The sequence below is a fragment of the Syngnathus typhle genome, linkage group LG5 (assembly GCF_033458585.1).
Source record: "Syngnathus typhle isolate RoL2023-S1 ecotype Sweden linkage group LG5, RoL_Styp_1.0, whole genome shotgun sequence".
NCBI classification, from domain to species: Eukaryota; Metazoa; Chordata; class Actinopteri; order Syngnathiformes; family Syngnathidae; genus Syngnathus; species Syngnathus typhle.
In genome coordinates, this window is record NC_083742.1 from 15,929,002 (window position 1) to 15,943,118 (window position 14,117).

General features: G+C 46.3%; 2 protein-coding genes across 2 annotated transcripts; both read left to right on the forward strand.

Moving 5' to 3' along the window:
* Positions 1–3,046: 3,046 nt before the first annotated feature.
* Positions 3,047–8,207, forward strand: LOC133154171 (beta-1,4-mannosyl-glycoprotein 4-beta-N-acetylglucosaminyltransferase-like). The gene is made up of 5 exons (XM_061278673.1): positions 3,047–3,218; positions 4,351–4,765; positions 4,848–5,461; positions 5,554–5,836; positions 5,984–8,207. The coding sequence occupies exons 1-5, from the start codon at positions 3,208–3,210 to the stop codon at positions 6,464–6,466; spliced, it is 1,806 nt and encodes a 601-aa protein (XP_061134657.1). The 5' UTR covers positions 3,047–3,207; the 3' UTR covers positions 6,467–8,207.
* A 511-nt stretch (positions 8,208–8,718) lies between these two features.
* On the forward strand, positions 8,719–13,784 carry zcchc8 (zinc finger, CCHC domain containing 8). Its single transcript, XM_061278828.1, has 14 exons — positions 8,719–8,994; positions 9,594–9,636; positions 9,714–9,788; positions 9,908–10,013; positions 10,122–10,199; positions 10,477–10,580; positions 10,690–10,755; positions 10,852–10,912; positions 10,993–11,123; positions 11,205–11,347; positions 11,651–11,757; positions 11,837–11,923; positions 12,011–12,119; positions 12,414–13,784. The coding sequence occupies exons 1-14, from the start codon at positions 8,811–8,813 to the stop codon at positions 13,484–13,486; spliced, it is 2,367 nt and encodes a 788-aa protein (XP_061134812.1). The 5' UTR covers positions 8,719–8,810; the 3' UTR covers positions 13,487–13,784.
* Positions 13,785–14,117: the final 333 nt, after the last annotated feature.

A 14,117-nucleotide genomic window follows, 5' to 3' on the forward strand; every position in this document is an offset into this window, starting at 1 on the left:
TTATGATTTACCATGCAATATTATTGTTTTGTTATATTCACCATGCATCATTATGATTGATTAACCACGTCTTTTTGTTAGATTTACCATGTTATTATTCTGTTTAAGTTACCATGCATTTATTATTATTTTGTTCAATTTACCATATTATTCTCTTAGATTTACCATTCATTTACTTGTTAAATTTACCATGCATTATTATTCCATCTCTTGTTTTACCATGTTTATTGGACCCAAAAAAATAATAAATTAATAAAGACAATTCGTGTCACCTGTTAACTCATTTAATAGTTTACTGATTTTTGGACAGGGGAATTTATACTCTGGTCAATTTGATCATAATTTATTACTCCCGAGGTACAAGTATTAGTCAGACCTCATGACGCCATTTGGGTGCATTTTGAATTGCTCTTAGTAACAATTTGAAAAAATGATTGTCAAAGTCTGCTTTATTGTCAATCTCTTCACATGTCAAGACATACAAAGAGATTGAAATTGTGTTTCCTACTGTCCCACGGTGTAGACAAGACATTAGACCCAATTGGTCCACAGACAAAGAAAACATTCAAGTAAACTATATAAAAAGTAAAAATAAGAAGGCACATACAATGAGTAAATAAGAGCAACTTGGTTGAAATGGTGCAATTGTGCATACAGCACACGGGCAGTACAATAGCGCAAAAGTACAAGTGGAGTAGTGCAAGGCAGCCATCACGGTCAATATCCTTGGTCTTGCTGACGTTCAGCGGGAGGTTGTTGTCCCTGCACCACGTGGTCAAAAGGTCGACCTTTAACCTGTATTGATTCTCGTCGTTGTATATTGCTTTGTAACAATATTTATATTGCTATGAACGTAATCAAATACATCCATTGTCCAAAGCGCTTATCCTCACGAGGGTCGTGGGTAGCCTCTCAGCATAAAAAAAAAAAAAAAAAAAAGAACGGAGACATCCTGTCAAATTTGGCGTGAATTTTAAAGGCCCAGCTGAATTTTTGCGGGATTCGAGGATTTGGTATACCTCCTCCCCCTAGAGGGCAGCAATACGCCATGATGCGTCTACACTGCTGGAAATCTGACGAAAGAAAGAAAGAAAGAAAGAAAGAAAGAAAGAAAGAAAGAAAGAAAGAGAAAGAAAGAAAGAAAGAAAGCATAGCATAGCATAGCATAGCATAGCATAGCATAGCATAGCATAGCATAGGATAATGTTGATCAATCTAGAGCAGGGGTGTCAAACTCATTTTTGCCGCGGGCCACATTGTAGTCATAGTTTCTTTATTACTGTCAACCTCAATACATTTATGAAGTCGTCATATGATAAAGGAGTGTAAGCTACAAAACAAACTGACAAATAACTCTTTTTCAAATCAGACTAATAAACTGTTCAAACGTTTTAAAAAGATGAGTTTTAAAGGTGAAGACAATTTGAAGCACATTTTGTCTTTGCGGGCCACATAAATTGATGTGGCGGGCCACATAAATTGATGTGGCGGGCCACATCTGGCCCCCGGGCCTTGAGTTTGACACTTGCGATCTAGAGTGATTAGCCGGGATTGTGGGTCCGTAGGCGAATGATGAGGCTAATCCGGGCTCGGAAGGCTCGCCACATGCAGAAGTCTGGTGGGTTGCTTTAACGTCGGCAGCCCACCGCCCGTGCCTGTCGTGACCCCACTGATCCTAGACGCACATCATTTTTCTTAGGGATTCCTGCGAGGCGTGATGTCATGGATAAGGTGAGTCAGGTGCACAGCCCATTGCCATACAAAAAAATGACTTAGGTGGGTCTGAGTGCGCTTTTCCTCAGGTTTCATCAACGTGTGCGTATGGGTCAGTCTGCCTGGGGGCAAGTGGTGGCTGGGAAGAAACTGAACTCTTTTTTTGTCTGTCTGTCTGTCACACACACACTCACCTCACCTTCATATTCCGGAATCAAAGTCACGGTGTCGCAACACAAGATAGGCCTCTACGCCATCAGCGGCTCCCCCAAAACTGGGCTTTGTAGGCGAGCCGACCCGCACTGTCACGTGTCTGCTGGTCGGACGGAACGACTTGGCCCCACCCTGGAGTAGCAGCCAACCATGGACTTGTCACATAAGTATTATTTGTCTGCTCCTTCTTGTTGACAACTCAGCCCCCTTTCTGGACCGGTTTAGTCGACCTCAAGATCATAATGAAAATAGTCAGGCTTACTGGTCGATCAGTGGATTTTCGTTTTCTCCTTTTGTTGCTTAATCCTGATCAATTGCTTCCCATTGTGACCTGCGGTAAAAATGAAAGGAAATGTCACGTTTGTTTTGAAAGTTTGCATTCTTTATTGAGTAGATTGTCAATGGAATTGCCAGTCGGTTGCATTTCACTCAATTCCAGCTTTCTCTGTATGGGTGCCAAATAAGTCACGCCCTTCTCAAATCTAGTCACTTTGCTACAAAGTAGGATGGGCTAGCCAATCTACACCAAGTGTTTACAAGCAATGCCGAAAGGAAAATGCACAGAGGAGTTGAAACAAAGATTGAATAAAAAGATACTTTTTATGATCATATTTATATGATAGATATCATGAATCAAAAGTATTCTACATATGTTTTGTGCTTTTGCACTCGAGGCTTGCAAGACTCAATTGGAGACGCTTTCCCCTCATTTCTCTCAGATTCATTTGCTCATCGTTCATTTTCATTCAAAAGCACGTCGGCTAAATGTATTTTCTCACGTTCTCTGAAAATCAACACGAATTCTCAGAGGCTTGAATGGAAAAGCTTCTGGAGTCTTGTCTATCCTTGAACATAAATTGAGTGACACTTCATAGAATTCCAACTTTCACACTTGGATTTAATTATTTATATTTACAGTTAAACGAGTTGACTGCTTTTCGCTGTTGTTCACGTCCAGAACATTTACAAAGTTACAAAAAAATAAAGGAATCAAAGGGGATAGTGCTGCTTCCTTTTTTTTTTACTTTTGGTCATATGCACACGCCCCCCTCCCCCCCCCCCCCCCCCCCCCCCCCCCCCCACGTAGCTTGAGAGTGCTTTCTGGCTCGGAGCAGGGTGCATCAAACTTCCATTTTTCTCTTGACTAAAATCCACTATTTTCAGTGACTTATCATTTCTTTTCTCCCGACTGCATTCGTTGCGACCCTCAGTGAGAGGGGGATTTTCCTCCAACCTGTGGAAAGGAAAGTGTCAACTTCTCCTGATTGCCATATATTTGACATGTGCTTCAGGTAAGCAATTTGTATCTTTAGTCCATTAAAACAACAGTAAAGAGCTGGAGAAACGATGGAATGTACTGTACTGTGAGTTAGCATGACTGCATCTGCTTATATTCTCTGATGAAGAATCCTCATTATTCGGACACTTTGATGTAGTTGCTGTGTACAACTTGGTTTGAGAGGAGCCCAATTGCTTATTGTCCCGGACCGGACCGGACCTTTCTTGTTACCGAGGTTTGCCTTTATCATCATTTTCATCATTCATGCGGGCTGCTGTAATGTCCGAACTTATGAGCAATTTGACTTTGAAATGACGAGCGAAAGCCGTTGAGTCAAGTGTCTTGGCTTTTTTTTTTTTTTTTTTTTTTACGGCGGCAAACGAGCCGCTTGTGAATTTTAAGTGCGCACTAGCTGTCTCAATGATGTATTGAAGTTGAGCATATAACTTCAAAATATTCAATCTAAAATTGAAAAGCGAATGTGTTGATATGTGGTGTCGCGTTACTGGGCGTTTCCTTCCATCTCTCTTTTCCGGGTTTTCTTTTGATTTTCCTTCGTTCTGTATTTTATTTTATTTTTTTCCTCCTCAAACATGGGCGCACTTGGAATTCAGGAGCGGCTGATTTGTGACACTTAGATGAGTTGCACCGTTAGGGTTTAAGACAGAGAATGACAACAAGACACAAGAATATTAATAAATGATATATAATAAAAAGAATGATAATAGTGATAATACTAGTTTAATAATAATACAAGTCATACATTTATTATTATTAATAATGATGATGATAATAACCGTTTTTTTCTTCCTAAAATATGGGCACACTTGGAATTCAGGAGCGGCTGATTGGACTTTGTGACACTTAGATGAGTTGCACCGTTAGGGTTTAAGACAGAGAATGTCAACAAGACACGAGAATAATAAATAATATATATAATAATAAGAATGATAATAGTGATAATACTAGTTCAATAATAATAAAAGTAGTATGTGTATTTCTTTCTTTTGTTTTCTTGTTGGACTAAAATGTTGACCCACGGTGCGGCGCTGGGTGGGTCTAGCGGGCAGGCAGGCTGGCTGGGCGCCTTTGACACTATTTTGGCCAATTTGAGTGACTGCTTGTTGTTGTTTTTCTTGGGTCAGGATGAAAATGCGGCGGCACAGGGTGTTCTTGCTGTGCACGGTGGGCCTGTGCGTCATCTCCTTCCTGCACTACTACAAGGCCCTCCACTATGTGTCCCTCCTCCGCGAGCTCTCGGCGCCGTATCCCAACATCAAGTCCATCGTGGTGCCCGGATTCTTCTGGCAGGAGAAGGGACCCGGAACAGGCATGCCGCTCAGCCCCGCTTCTCCCGAGGAGGCGCCCCCGCTGACGGTCCTCCGCCCGTCGCTCCCCAAAACCAGAGCTTCGGCCGAGGGGGACCGGGTCGCGGCCGAGGCGGAAGGGACCGGCGCGGTGGCCAGCGTGGGACTGGAGATGAGGATCGGGGAGGTGCCGGCGCCTCCTCACCCTTGGGAGAAACCGGACGAGAACCCGAGGGGGGACCTTCCGAGTCTGGTACGAGCAGCGGCAGCGAGGTTGCCGGGGAAACTGAGACGCAGCGGTATCACTTTCTTTTTTTTTTCTTTCCATCCGGCAGCAGCAGGAAAATGGCCTTCCCCTACGGCATCCCACCCACCTGAGCGGCGACCCGGCCCACCCGACGGCGTTCCTCAAAACCGGGCCGCCCTCGGACTCGTCGGAATCCATGGGCGACCTGCACACCCGCACTTACCGACTGCGAGACGACAAGACGCCGTACTTTGCCCGAACCCGAGCCGGGGCGCTCTGCTTCCGACAGGGCACTGAGGTGGTCGGACCCAAAGCGGGCGGCGCCGGCGGGGCGGCCGCCCTCCCCGGCGGGGCCGCCGGCACGGGCCATCGCAAACCTCTGCAGCTCCAGCAGCGGGCCTCGGCGCCGCCCAAGGCCAAGACCCGGGCCACGCGGGGCGGGCGGCGGCTGGTGAAGTGCGTGTGCCGGCCCGGCTGGCACGGCCCCTACTGCGGGGTGCCCACCATGGTGTACCACTCCAACCTGCCCACCAAGGAGCGTCTGACGCCCAGAGAGTTGCCCCGCCGCGTCATCAACGCCATCAACGTCAACCACGAGTTCGACCTGCTGCACGTTCGCTTTCACGAGCTGGCGCAGGCCGTCGACCTCTTCCTCGTGTGCGAGTCCAACTTCACCGCCTACGGCGAGAGAAGACCTCTCAGGTGAGTGCACCTCCTCGAGGAATTGCAAAATCAGTCGAGTTCCAGATTTGAGGTGACGACATCCAAACCTTTTGTTTGTTTTTGTGCGGCAGTTTTCTGCGTCTGCTCCTGAACGGCACCTTCGACTACGTGCGCCACAAGATCCTGTACGTGTTCCTGGACCATTTCCCCGAGGGCGGGCGACTGGACGGCTGGATCGCCGACAACTACCTGCGCACGTTCCTGACGCGCAACGGCATGTCGCGGGTGGAGGGCGGCCGGCCGGACGATGTCTTTGTCATCAACGACGCCGACGAGATCCCGGCTCGCGAGGGGCTCCTCTTCCTCAAGCTGTTTGACGGCTGGACCGAGCCCTTCGCCATCCACATGCGCAAGGTGAGCGCGGCGCTGGCCGCTTTGGCGCCGGCCGCTTTGGCGCCGGCCGCTTTGGCGCCGGCCGCTTGGCGCCGGCGGCCGCTTTGGCGCCAGCAGCCGCTTTGCAATGGGACCCGAGTCGAGCGCAATGTGGCTGTGTGTGCCCAGTTGCTGTACGGCTTCTTCTGGAAGCAGCTGGGCTCCCTGGAGGTGGTGTCGGGCTGCACCACGGGCATGCTGCACGCCGTCTACGAGGGCGACGGCATCAAGCTGCGCCGGCGCAAGTACTACACCATGGCGGCCTTCCGCAAGTATGAGAACGACACGGGCCACATCCTGGTCCAGTGGTCCCTGGGCAGCCCCTTCCACTTTGCCGGCTGGCACTGCTCCTGGTGCTTCCCCCCCGAGGGCATCCTCTTCAAGCTGGTGTCGGCCCAGAACGGCGACTTCCCGCGCTGGGGTGACTACGAGGACAAGCGCGACCTGGGCTACATCCGCCAGCTGATCCGGACCGGCGGCTGGTTCGACGGCTCCCTGCAGGATTACCCGCCCGTGGACCCCAAGGAGCACATGTACGCACCCAAGTACATGCTGGACCACTACCAGCGATACCGCTACCTCCTGGAGAACCCTTACGCCGAACGACGCTGACCCGAGCGGGACCGGTCTGGGAACCGGACCGGACTGGACGCGACCACTGGATTTACGCAAGCGCTCGTTTGCCCCTCCACTCTTTCTTGTCGTCACGTTTGGAGACTTCCTCTTCACACACACGCACACATGCATCTTCCTGCGTGTGCGTGAGCGAGATGGACTACTCGTGTGTGTGTCTGTGTGTTTGAACCAACGAGCCATCATCAGTCAAAGGAGGTTTTTGCTGTGATTTGATTGCGCCCACATGTGGATCGCAAGTGTGTGTGTGTATGGGGGAGTGTGTGTGTACTAATCCGTTGTGAGTTACCAGTGTGCGTGTGTGTGCGTGCGCTTTTGTATGTTAAAGGGAGGTTTTGCTGTGGTTTTGCCCCCCCAGCCCTTCATGAGAATTGCAGGTGTGTGTGTGTGCGTGTGTGTGTGTGTGTGTGTGTGTGCGTGTGCGTGTGTGTGTGTGTGTGCGCCAATCATAAGTGAGTGTTGAGCGTGTGTGCTCGCGGCAGGCCAAAAGAACGTTTGACTCCTCCTCGGAAACAAATCGTACGTCCCGAGAAGATGAGCGAGTGGCCACTTCCGTTTGCGTGTTTTGTTGATATCAAATAATGTACCGTTTTTTTCCTTGTATAATGGGCAAAATTTAACTAATTTATTGTCCTAAAATCTGGGGTGCGCATTATACATGGGTACAATTTTTTTTTTTTTTTTTTAAGAAAGTCATGGTACAACAAAACCAACAACAGGACTGACCGACACAGACGTGGAACAAAAAGAAGGTGACATTACCAAAGACAGGAACATAAACCAAACAGACATCATGACATCATCCGACGGTGAGCGAGGCGCAGGCAGGACTTAAATACAAAACACGTTACATTGATTGAGGTGACACAGGAAGAGAGGGGCGACGCGAACAGAAACTATGGCAACCTAGACACATAGCAAAACTGGGGACGAGACATGACAAATCTCCCTCGAAATAAAACTTGAAATCACCTTTCTTCTTGTTTGTTGTCAATCGCGCATCGCATTCAGCCATCCTGCCCAACACACTTAGTCAGTAAAATTCATAATTGACGACACATCGTTTGATGCGATGGTGCAATCCTTGATGGTGTGTTATTGTCAAATATTGTTTGTTTTTTAATCTCCATCGCGGACCGGATGTCATACGGAGGCCGCCATTACAGATGCGCAGAACGGTTGCGCAAGACACGTCAGCTATATAAAGAGCGAGAGTTCAGTTCTCCACCTATTAGTTTCAATTCACAGTTTAATTAGCAGTTTCAATCAGCAAATAACAAAATGCGTATTACAGGTAATATTTTATTTCACAACACTTTGCCTTGTTCCTTTCGTCTCTGCTGTTCACTTCAAACACGCTCCATACGACCGCAATGCTCTCGTATCAGACGCTTGCTCGATCACCTGCTTGTTTGCTGTCTGTCACAATATACCCTACACAAATCCGAAACATTTGTTGCGGCTCCGAGTCACGACGAGGGGCAAGTTTTGGTTTCCAAGGGTGTTTTTATTCCTCTTCAATGTCTCTCCCATACAGAGCCGCCTTTTTCACATGTCCGCACGCCACTTTCCTCTCTTTTCATCTGATCGCGGTGGTGCCTTTACGGGCAGTCGGAGAAATCAACGCCAACCAAAAAAGTTACATCCAGCCTAGTTAAGACCATACCAAAGACTATAAAAATGGGACCCATTGCCTCCCTGCGTGTGTGACGATCATTGGGACTTAAAAAAAAAAAAAAAATTTAAAAAAAATTAAAAGAAAATTGGGTGCGTATTATACATGGGTACAGGCTTTTTTCCAGCATCAACATGCCATTTTTAGGGTGCGTATTATACATGGGGGCGCATTATACACAGAAAAAAACGGTACATCCATTGTCCAAAGCGCTTATCCTCACGAGTGTCGTGGGTAGCCTCTCACCATAGAAAAAAAAAAAAAAAGAACGGAGACATCCTGTCAAATTTGGCGTGAATTTTAAAGGTAGAGCTGAATTTTTGCGTGATTTGAAGGTACATATATATTCGAGGATTTGGTATACCTCCTCCCCCTAGAGGGCAGCAATACGCCGTGATGAGTCTACACTGCTGGAAATCTGCAGAAAGAAAGAAAGAAAGAAAGAAAGAAAGAAAGAAAGAAAGAAAGAAAGAAAGAAAGAAAGAAAGAAAGAAAGAAAGAAAGAAAGAAAGAAAGAAAGAAAGAAAGAAACCAATACAAGCCACCGTTTAGGTCACCTGATAGGGCTGTGCCATATCTGACCAATCAACGCGAGCTATTTTTTACCAATGCTCTTCCTCTCCTTGACCCGGGTCTACAACGGAAAAAATGGCTGAAGTCTATTTTGGAGACGCGGAGTTGTTTGAACAACTGGATGACTTCACCCCGGCCCCCACACATATTCGTTTCCCGGAAGAGAACGACGCCGACACGGTAGAAGATGAAAAGACGCAGGGGCTCCGGAGTCTCCTGAACGAGCGCGACGACTCCATTGAAAAGTTAACGGAGGAGAATATCCTTGCGGTGTTCGCGCGCATAGCAATTTCCGATGCTAACTGCTAGTTAGCCGTCAGGAAAGGTTTCTTTATGCCCACCCCAACTCACTCCAACTCGGGATTTAACGCCCACCCATAACAAAAGCGATCGACAAAGAGACTACCCTCCTGTTCACAGTTGCTATGGTTGCAAGCAACAAACTTCGCCTTCGGTCGGTTCGTATTGTGAAGAGAACTTCACATAAACGCAGACGTGGTGCTGTTTACCTTGTCTTGATAAATCCTTATCATTCAAGACTTTAAAGAACAACTTGGATTAACAAATAAACAAAAAGTTTTGCTTCTTACATGTAGCAGTGGTTGTCACAAAACAGATGGTCCTAAACATGCATTAGGTAAGAATGTAATGTTAATTTGGAGTAACGCTCCAAAACTGACTTCGAATGACTATTATCACCCGACTATTGAGTACGGATTTGTATATTTACATATATATGTCGTAGTTGGCGTGCTCGATATAAGTCATGCTGCACAGTAATTACTTTAAACTAGATTGTGGGATATGTTACTTTTTCTTTTACCTTCGAAGTATTGTCATCCTTATCTTGTTCTTCACATAAATCGTTGAGGCGAAAGCTGAGGATCCTCATGCGGCCCAGGTGACAATATGACACGGCAGTGGTGGGGTTTCATTTCGAAGAGTTGTGCCTTACGTGTGTTTGCTGTTTGCCTTCAGGGGAATCACAATAGACGATGTCGACGTCGATGGCCCCATCGCGCAGATTATTTATTCCAACAATGCCCTATCCAAGTAAGTTTTAAAGCAACATAACGTTTTCAAAGTGGAGTTTGAAGATGGGGCTTCTAAAGTGGGATTTCATCCAGAAAGTCCTTTTTCCAGAAAAACTGACTAAGACTTTTCTTTCCTAGGCAGTGTCGTCAAGAAATCGAGGATAGCGTCTGTGGCGTCATACTGAAACACCATCAAGAGGAAAATCGCAATCGACGCTCAGCATCATCACACCTGAAGCCTCAGGTGTGTGTGTCTTGATATCATATATCATTTTATATATATATATATATATATATATATATATATAATTCTGCTTTCCGTCTGACTCCCAAAAACTTGTCCTCCGTGAAGCCATCGTCATTTGCCTTGGACGAAGACCCACAAAAGGTGACTTCCACCAGCGCGAGAACAACATCCGAAGCTTTTAATGTGAGTACGCACGCAGCCACTAACTTTGATTTCATGGGGCGACAAACGGACTCGACTAGTAAGCGACTTAAAACACCGCCACTCACCTCTCCCGCCTTTTTGAGCTGCAAGCAGTCATTGCCCATTTGACGAGCAATTTATTGAGAACACTGGGCAGAATTTACTTGTTTTTGTAGCACATTAGGTTTTTGAGATATTTTCTTTTCGCTATGTGGATTTTTCCATCATAGCAATGATGTATGTAATGTAAATTACATAAATGTTGTGTGTGAGACAGGTGGTGGGCAGCGTGTTGTACTTTGACAGCTTCAGTGTGGACAAATTGGGACAGCCGCTGTTTAACGACAACCCTCAGCAAACCGACGGATGGGAAGTTCCAACGTATCTTAAAGACACGGCTGAACCCAAGGCCTTTTGGAGCCTTAGAACGCTCACTCTGTTGTCGCTTGTGTCTCCTTTATGAATTGTCATTTCCTTAAGTGGCGCAAAGCTACCCGCAGGTCTTCAGCCAGGTTATTGGCACAGATGGACAAGAAATAGACGTGAAAGAAAAGAGGTGGTCTAGAAAAACCTGTTATTAAAAAAAAAAAAACTGCCATTGAGTTCACTAATTTACGAATGATTAAATTTTGATTATTTGTGTCTATGGCAGGTCGAAGTCTATGTGCTTTAACTGCGGCTCGAGTGTGCATCAAATGAGAGACTGCCCCAGGGTGAGTCAACGCATGTTCGGAAAACTTATTGCCTTTATAAAAAAGAAGCCGGTACAGTGGCCTCGCTTGTGTGTCGTCAGCCCAAAGACATGGCAGCCATCAACGAGAGAAGAAAAGAGTTCAACCAGAGCCAGGCCGGTCTCAGTAACCAGCGCTACCACGCAGACGAGGTGGAGGAGCGCTTCTCCAAATACAAGCCGGGCGTCTTGAGGCATGACATGCCCGTCGCACACGCTGGCGATTTAAGTAAAGCTCCATTTTTGTAAAATGATGTGTGTGTCGTTGTGTGCAGCGAGGAGCTTTTGTCCGCGCTGGGATTGGACGGCAACACCTTGCCGCCGCTCATCTATCGCATGAGGCAACTGGGCTACCCGCCAGGTTGGCTCAAGGAAGCCGAAATGGAGAACTCGGGTTTGACGCTCTATGATGGAAAGGGTAGGACTACTTGTTGTTTCTTCAATTCTTGTAATGGGCATTTATTAAAAAAACCTTTCCATGATATGTTCTGAAAGCAAGAATGAATTTGCATAATTTTTAATCCGAGATGTCAATATTCAAATATTTTCCCGCAATCTGAGGTAGGCTCCAGCAACCCACGTGACAATGAAAGCGGTGCAGATGAATGAGTTGGTCACGTTTGTTTATGTGGGCATTTATTTTATTTTTTATTTTTTTCTCCCTTCCCCTGAATATTTTTTTTTGTGAAAAACAATCTCTCGCTGTTGTTTTGATGTCTAGTGTCAAATGACACCTGTATGACCAGCACACAAAACATCACTTATGATGTTTCCAAACTGGTGGATTTCCCTGGATTCAATGTGCCCGCACCACATAAAGTCAAAGACGTGAGTTAACGACACAGTTACCTATGTAAAGGTCAGGGGCAAAAACAAAAAAGGTTTTGTCTTTTGTGCTTCCGTGCAGGAATTCATGCGCTACAGTTCAGTTCCCATGCAGAACAACCACTTGAAGCACAACTACGCCACTTACCTGTCCACCCACTTTGCTTCGGTAACACTAAACACTGGAAACATTGATTGTGTTTAACTTCGCCTACCTTCTATTTGTGTCATTATTGTGTAAATGACGTGTCAACAGCCAGACGGCCCGAGCAGGAAGAGGCCCCATGAGTCGGACTTGTCCCAACAACGCGGGAAGCGGCCCCGGTCCAGCCATGATAACAATTCTGACATGGATATTGAATCAGGTAAACCCAAAATCATATTCATGGTAAATTTGTGATAGCTGGTTAATGGGGTTACTGTAGGGAACACATATCTTATGTTTTTTGCAAAAATTTACAACAATCTGGTCAGCGTTTTATTGATTTATAATACCTGATCCTTCTTTCTCTTGCGTTTTCCCACATAATTATTTTTTCTTCATGGCAGAAATGGGCATCAATTATTTGCTAATTTTTGCAATATACAGCCTCTTTTACTTTCCTCCTGCAAATGGCGCAAGTTCATCGTAATAAGAGTTTGACATTCCTGCCCTGCAGATCCCGGAACCCCTTACCACACGCCCCGACACAGCAACTTGGGCTCCCCTTGCTTCAGCTCGCCACCGCCTCTTCCTCACGGCACACCGCCTGACACCCCGACGCCGCCGCCCTTGCCCAAAAGCACGCCGCCCCCAACGCCAACCAACGGCTCCCCAGCGGCGCAGGGGCCCCACTGGGTGGTGGTGGACCAGGCCACGGAGGGGACGGAGGATGAGCTCACCCTGGAGGAGCTGGAGGAACAGCAGAGGCTGATCTGGGCGGCGCTCCAAAATGCAGAAACGGCCACCAGTAGTGACCCAGAGACGCCGGCGATCGGAACCCCTGCGATGGGGTCTCCCAGCACGTCTACCCCAGTAAGAGGCAACTCGGAAATGGAAAAACTAGTAGAAGTGGGTGACTCTCAGGATGAGATTCAAATATTGCCTGGAGAAATTTGTCCTCAGAAAGGTAGCACACCTAGCGTGGCCGAAATCCAAGATGGCAGTACCCCAAGTCCTGCTGTGATCAAATTCTCAGACGATAACATCCCTCTTGGCCAATCTGTGAACAACAGCGCACAAAGTCCTTCTGCACTTAAATCCCAACAAGACCGTCCTCAAAAATCTCCAAATGAAAGTCCTGAAACTCTTTCTCCACTTAAATTACAAGAGGTTAGCCCCCACAGTCCCTGGAAATCCCATAAGGACAGTCCCCAAAGTCCTGTTCCCAGAAAATCCCAAGAGGACAGTCCCCAAAGTCCTGGTCCCAGCAAATCCCGAAAAGACAGTCCCCAAAGTCCTGTTCCCAGCAAATCCCAAAATGACAGTCCCCAAAGTCCTGGTCCAAGCAAATCCTTAGAAGACAGTCCCCAGAGCACCGATCCAGATTCCCAAGATGCAAACAGGCCCCCCAAGACCCTGACTCCCGAGGTGTCAGCCGTTCCCCACCGGAGCCGCTTCGCCGAGGGAATCGTGCCTTTCGAGGAGACCCCCGAATTCACAGAGGTGGCTGAAGCCACGGGGACGTACCTCCGCATCAGAGACTTGCTCAAGAGTTCGCCTCGCAATTTAGCCAAGAAAAAAACAGACTGAAAAAAGAGAAGACTCTTCTTGCTTGGATCATGTTTTTACTTGCGGGTTTTTTTTGTACAGCATCTCCAAGGCACAAAGGGAAATGCTGCAAAATATTTTTAATGGTTTTTATTTCATCATTAGTTTTATTTGTAAAAATGTTAATTTGTGACAAAGTGGATTGTGTCTTTTTTGGTAGCCCTATGCAACAGTTTGAAGTAAACATGTCAAACTTGCTGCACTGTCTATTCAAGCTAGAGTGTATTTATTTTTGTATTATTTTTCTAAAATGTTCATCCATTAAATTACAGGGCAGATATTAACGACCATTTTTACTCGCATTCACACCAGGAGTATAAATATAAAGTCTGCACCCTAGTTCAAAAGTAGCCCATGATAAATTGTCTCAAAGTTTACTAAAACAACTGAAAAACCGTTTCAAGAGTGGCGGTAAATAGAAACATTTTTGCGTGTATATTTAGAATAGAATCCCTTGATTGTCATTTTACAACTTTAATTGTACAACAAAATTGGAGAGCTTCTTCCTTTCCAGTGCACTAAGAATGAAGAAAATAATTCCAGAAAAACAAACATTACAAAAATTAAGAAGCATTAAGGCAGTATAAAGAATACAAGTATTAAATAAAATATA

Excerpts from the sequence above, each read along its gene's own strand:
- LOC133154171 (XM_061278673.1), top strand. Across the intron at positions 4,766-4,847 it reads GGGGGGACCTTCCGAGTCTG|CAGCAGGAAAATGGCCTTCC; the intron begins GTACGAGCAGCG and ends TCCATCCGGCAG. Across the intron at positions 5,462-5,553 it reads GGCGAGAGAAGACCTCTCAG|TTTTCTGCGTCTGCTCCTGA; the intron begins GTGAGTGCACCT and ends TTTGTGCGGCAG.
- zcchc8 (XM_061278828.1), top strand. The coding sequence starts at position 8,811 with ATGGCTGAAGTCTATTTTGGAGACGCGGAGTTGTTTGAACAACTGGAT. Across the intron at positions 11,758-11,836 it reads CACCACATAAAGTCAAAGAC|GAATTCATGCGCTACAGTTC; the intron begins GTGAGTTAACGA and ends GCTTCCGTGCAG. Across the intron at positions 11,924-12,010 it reads TGTCCACCCACTTTGCTTCG|CCAGACGGCCCGAGCAGGAA; the intron begins GTAACACTAAAC and ends ACGTGTCAACAG.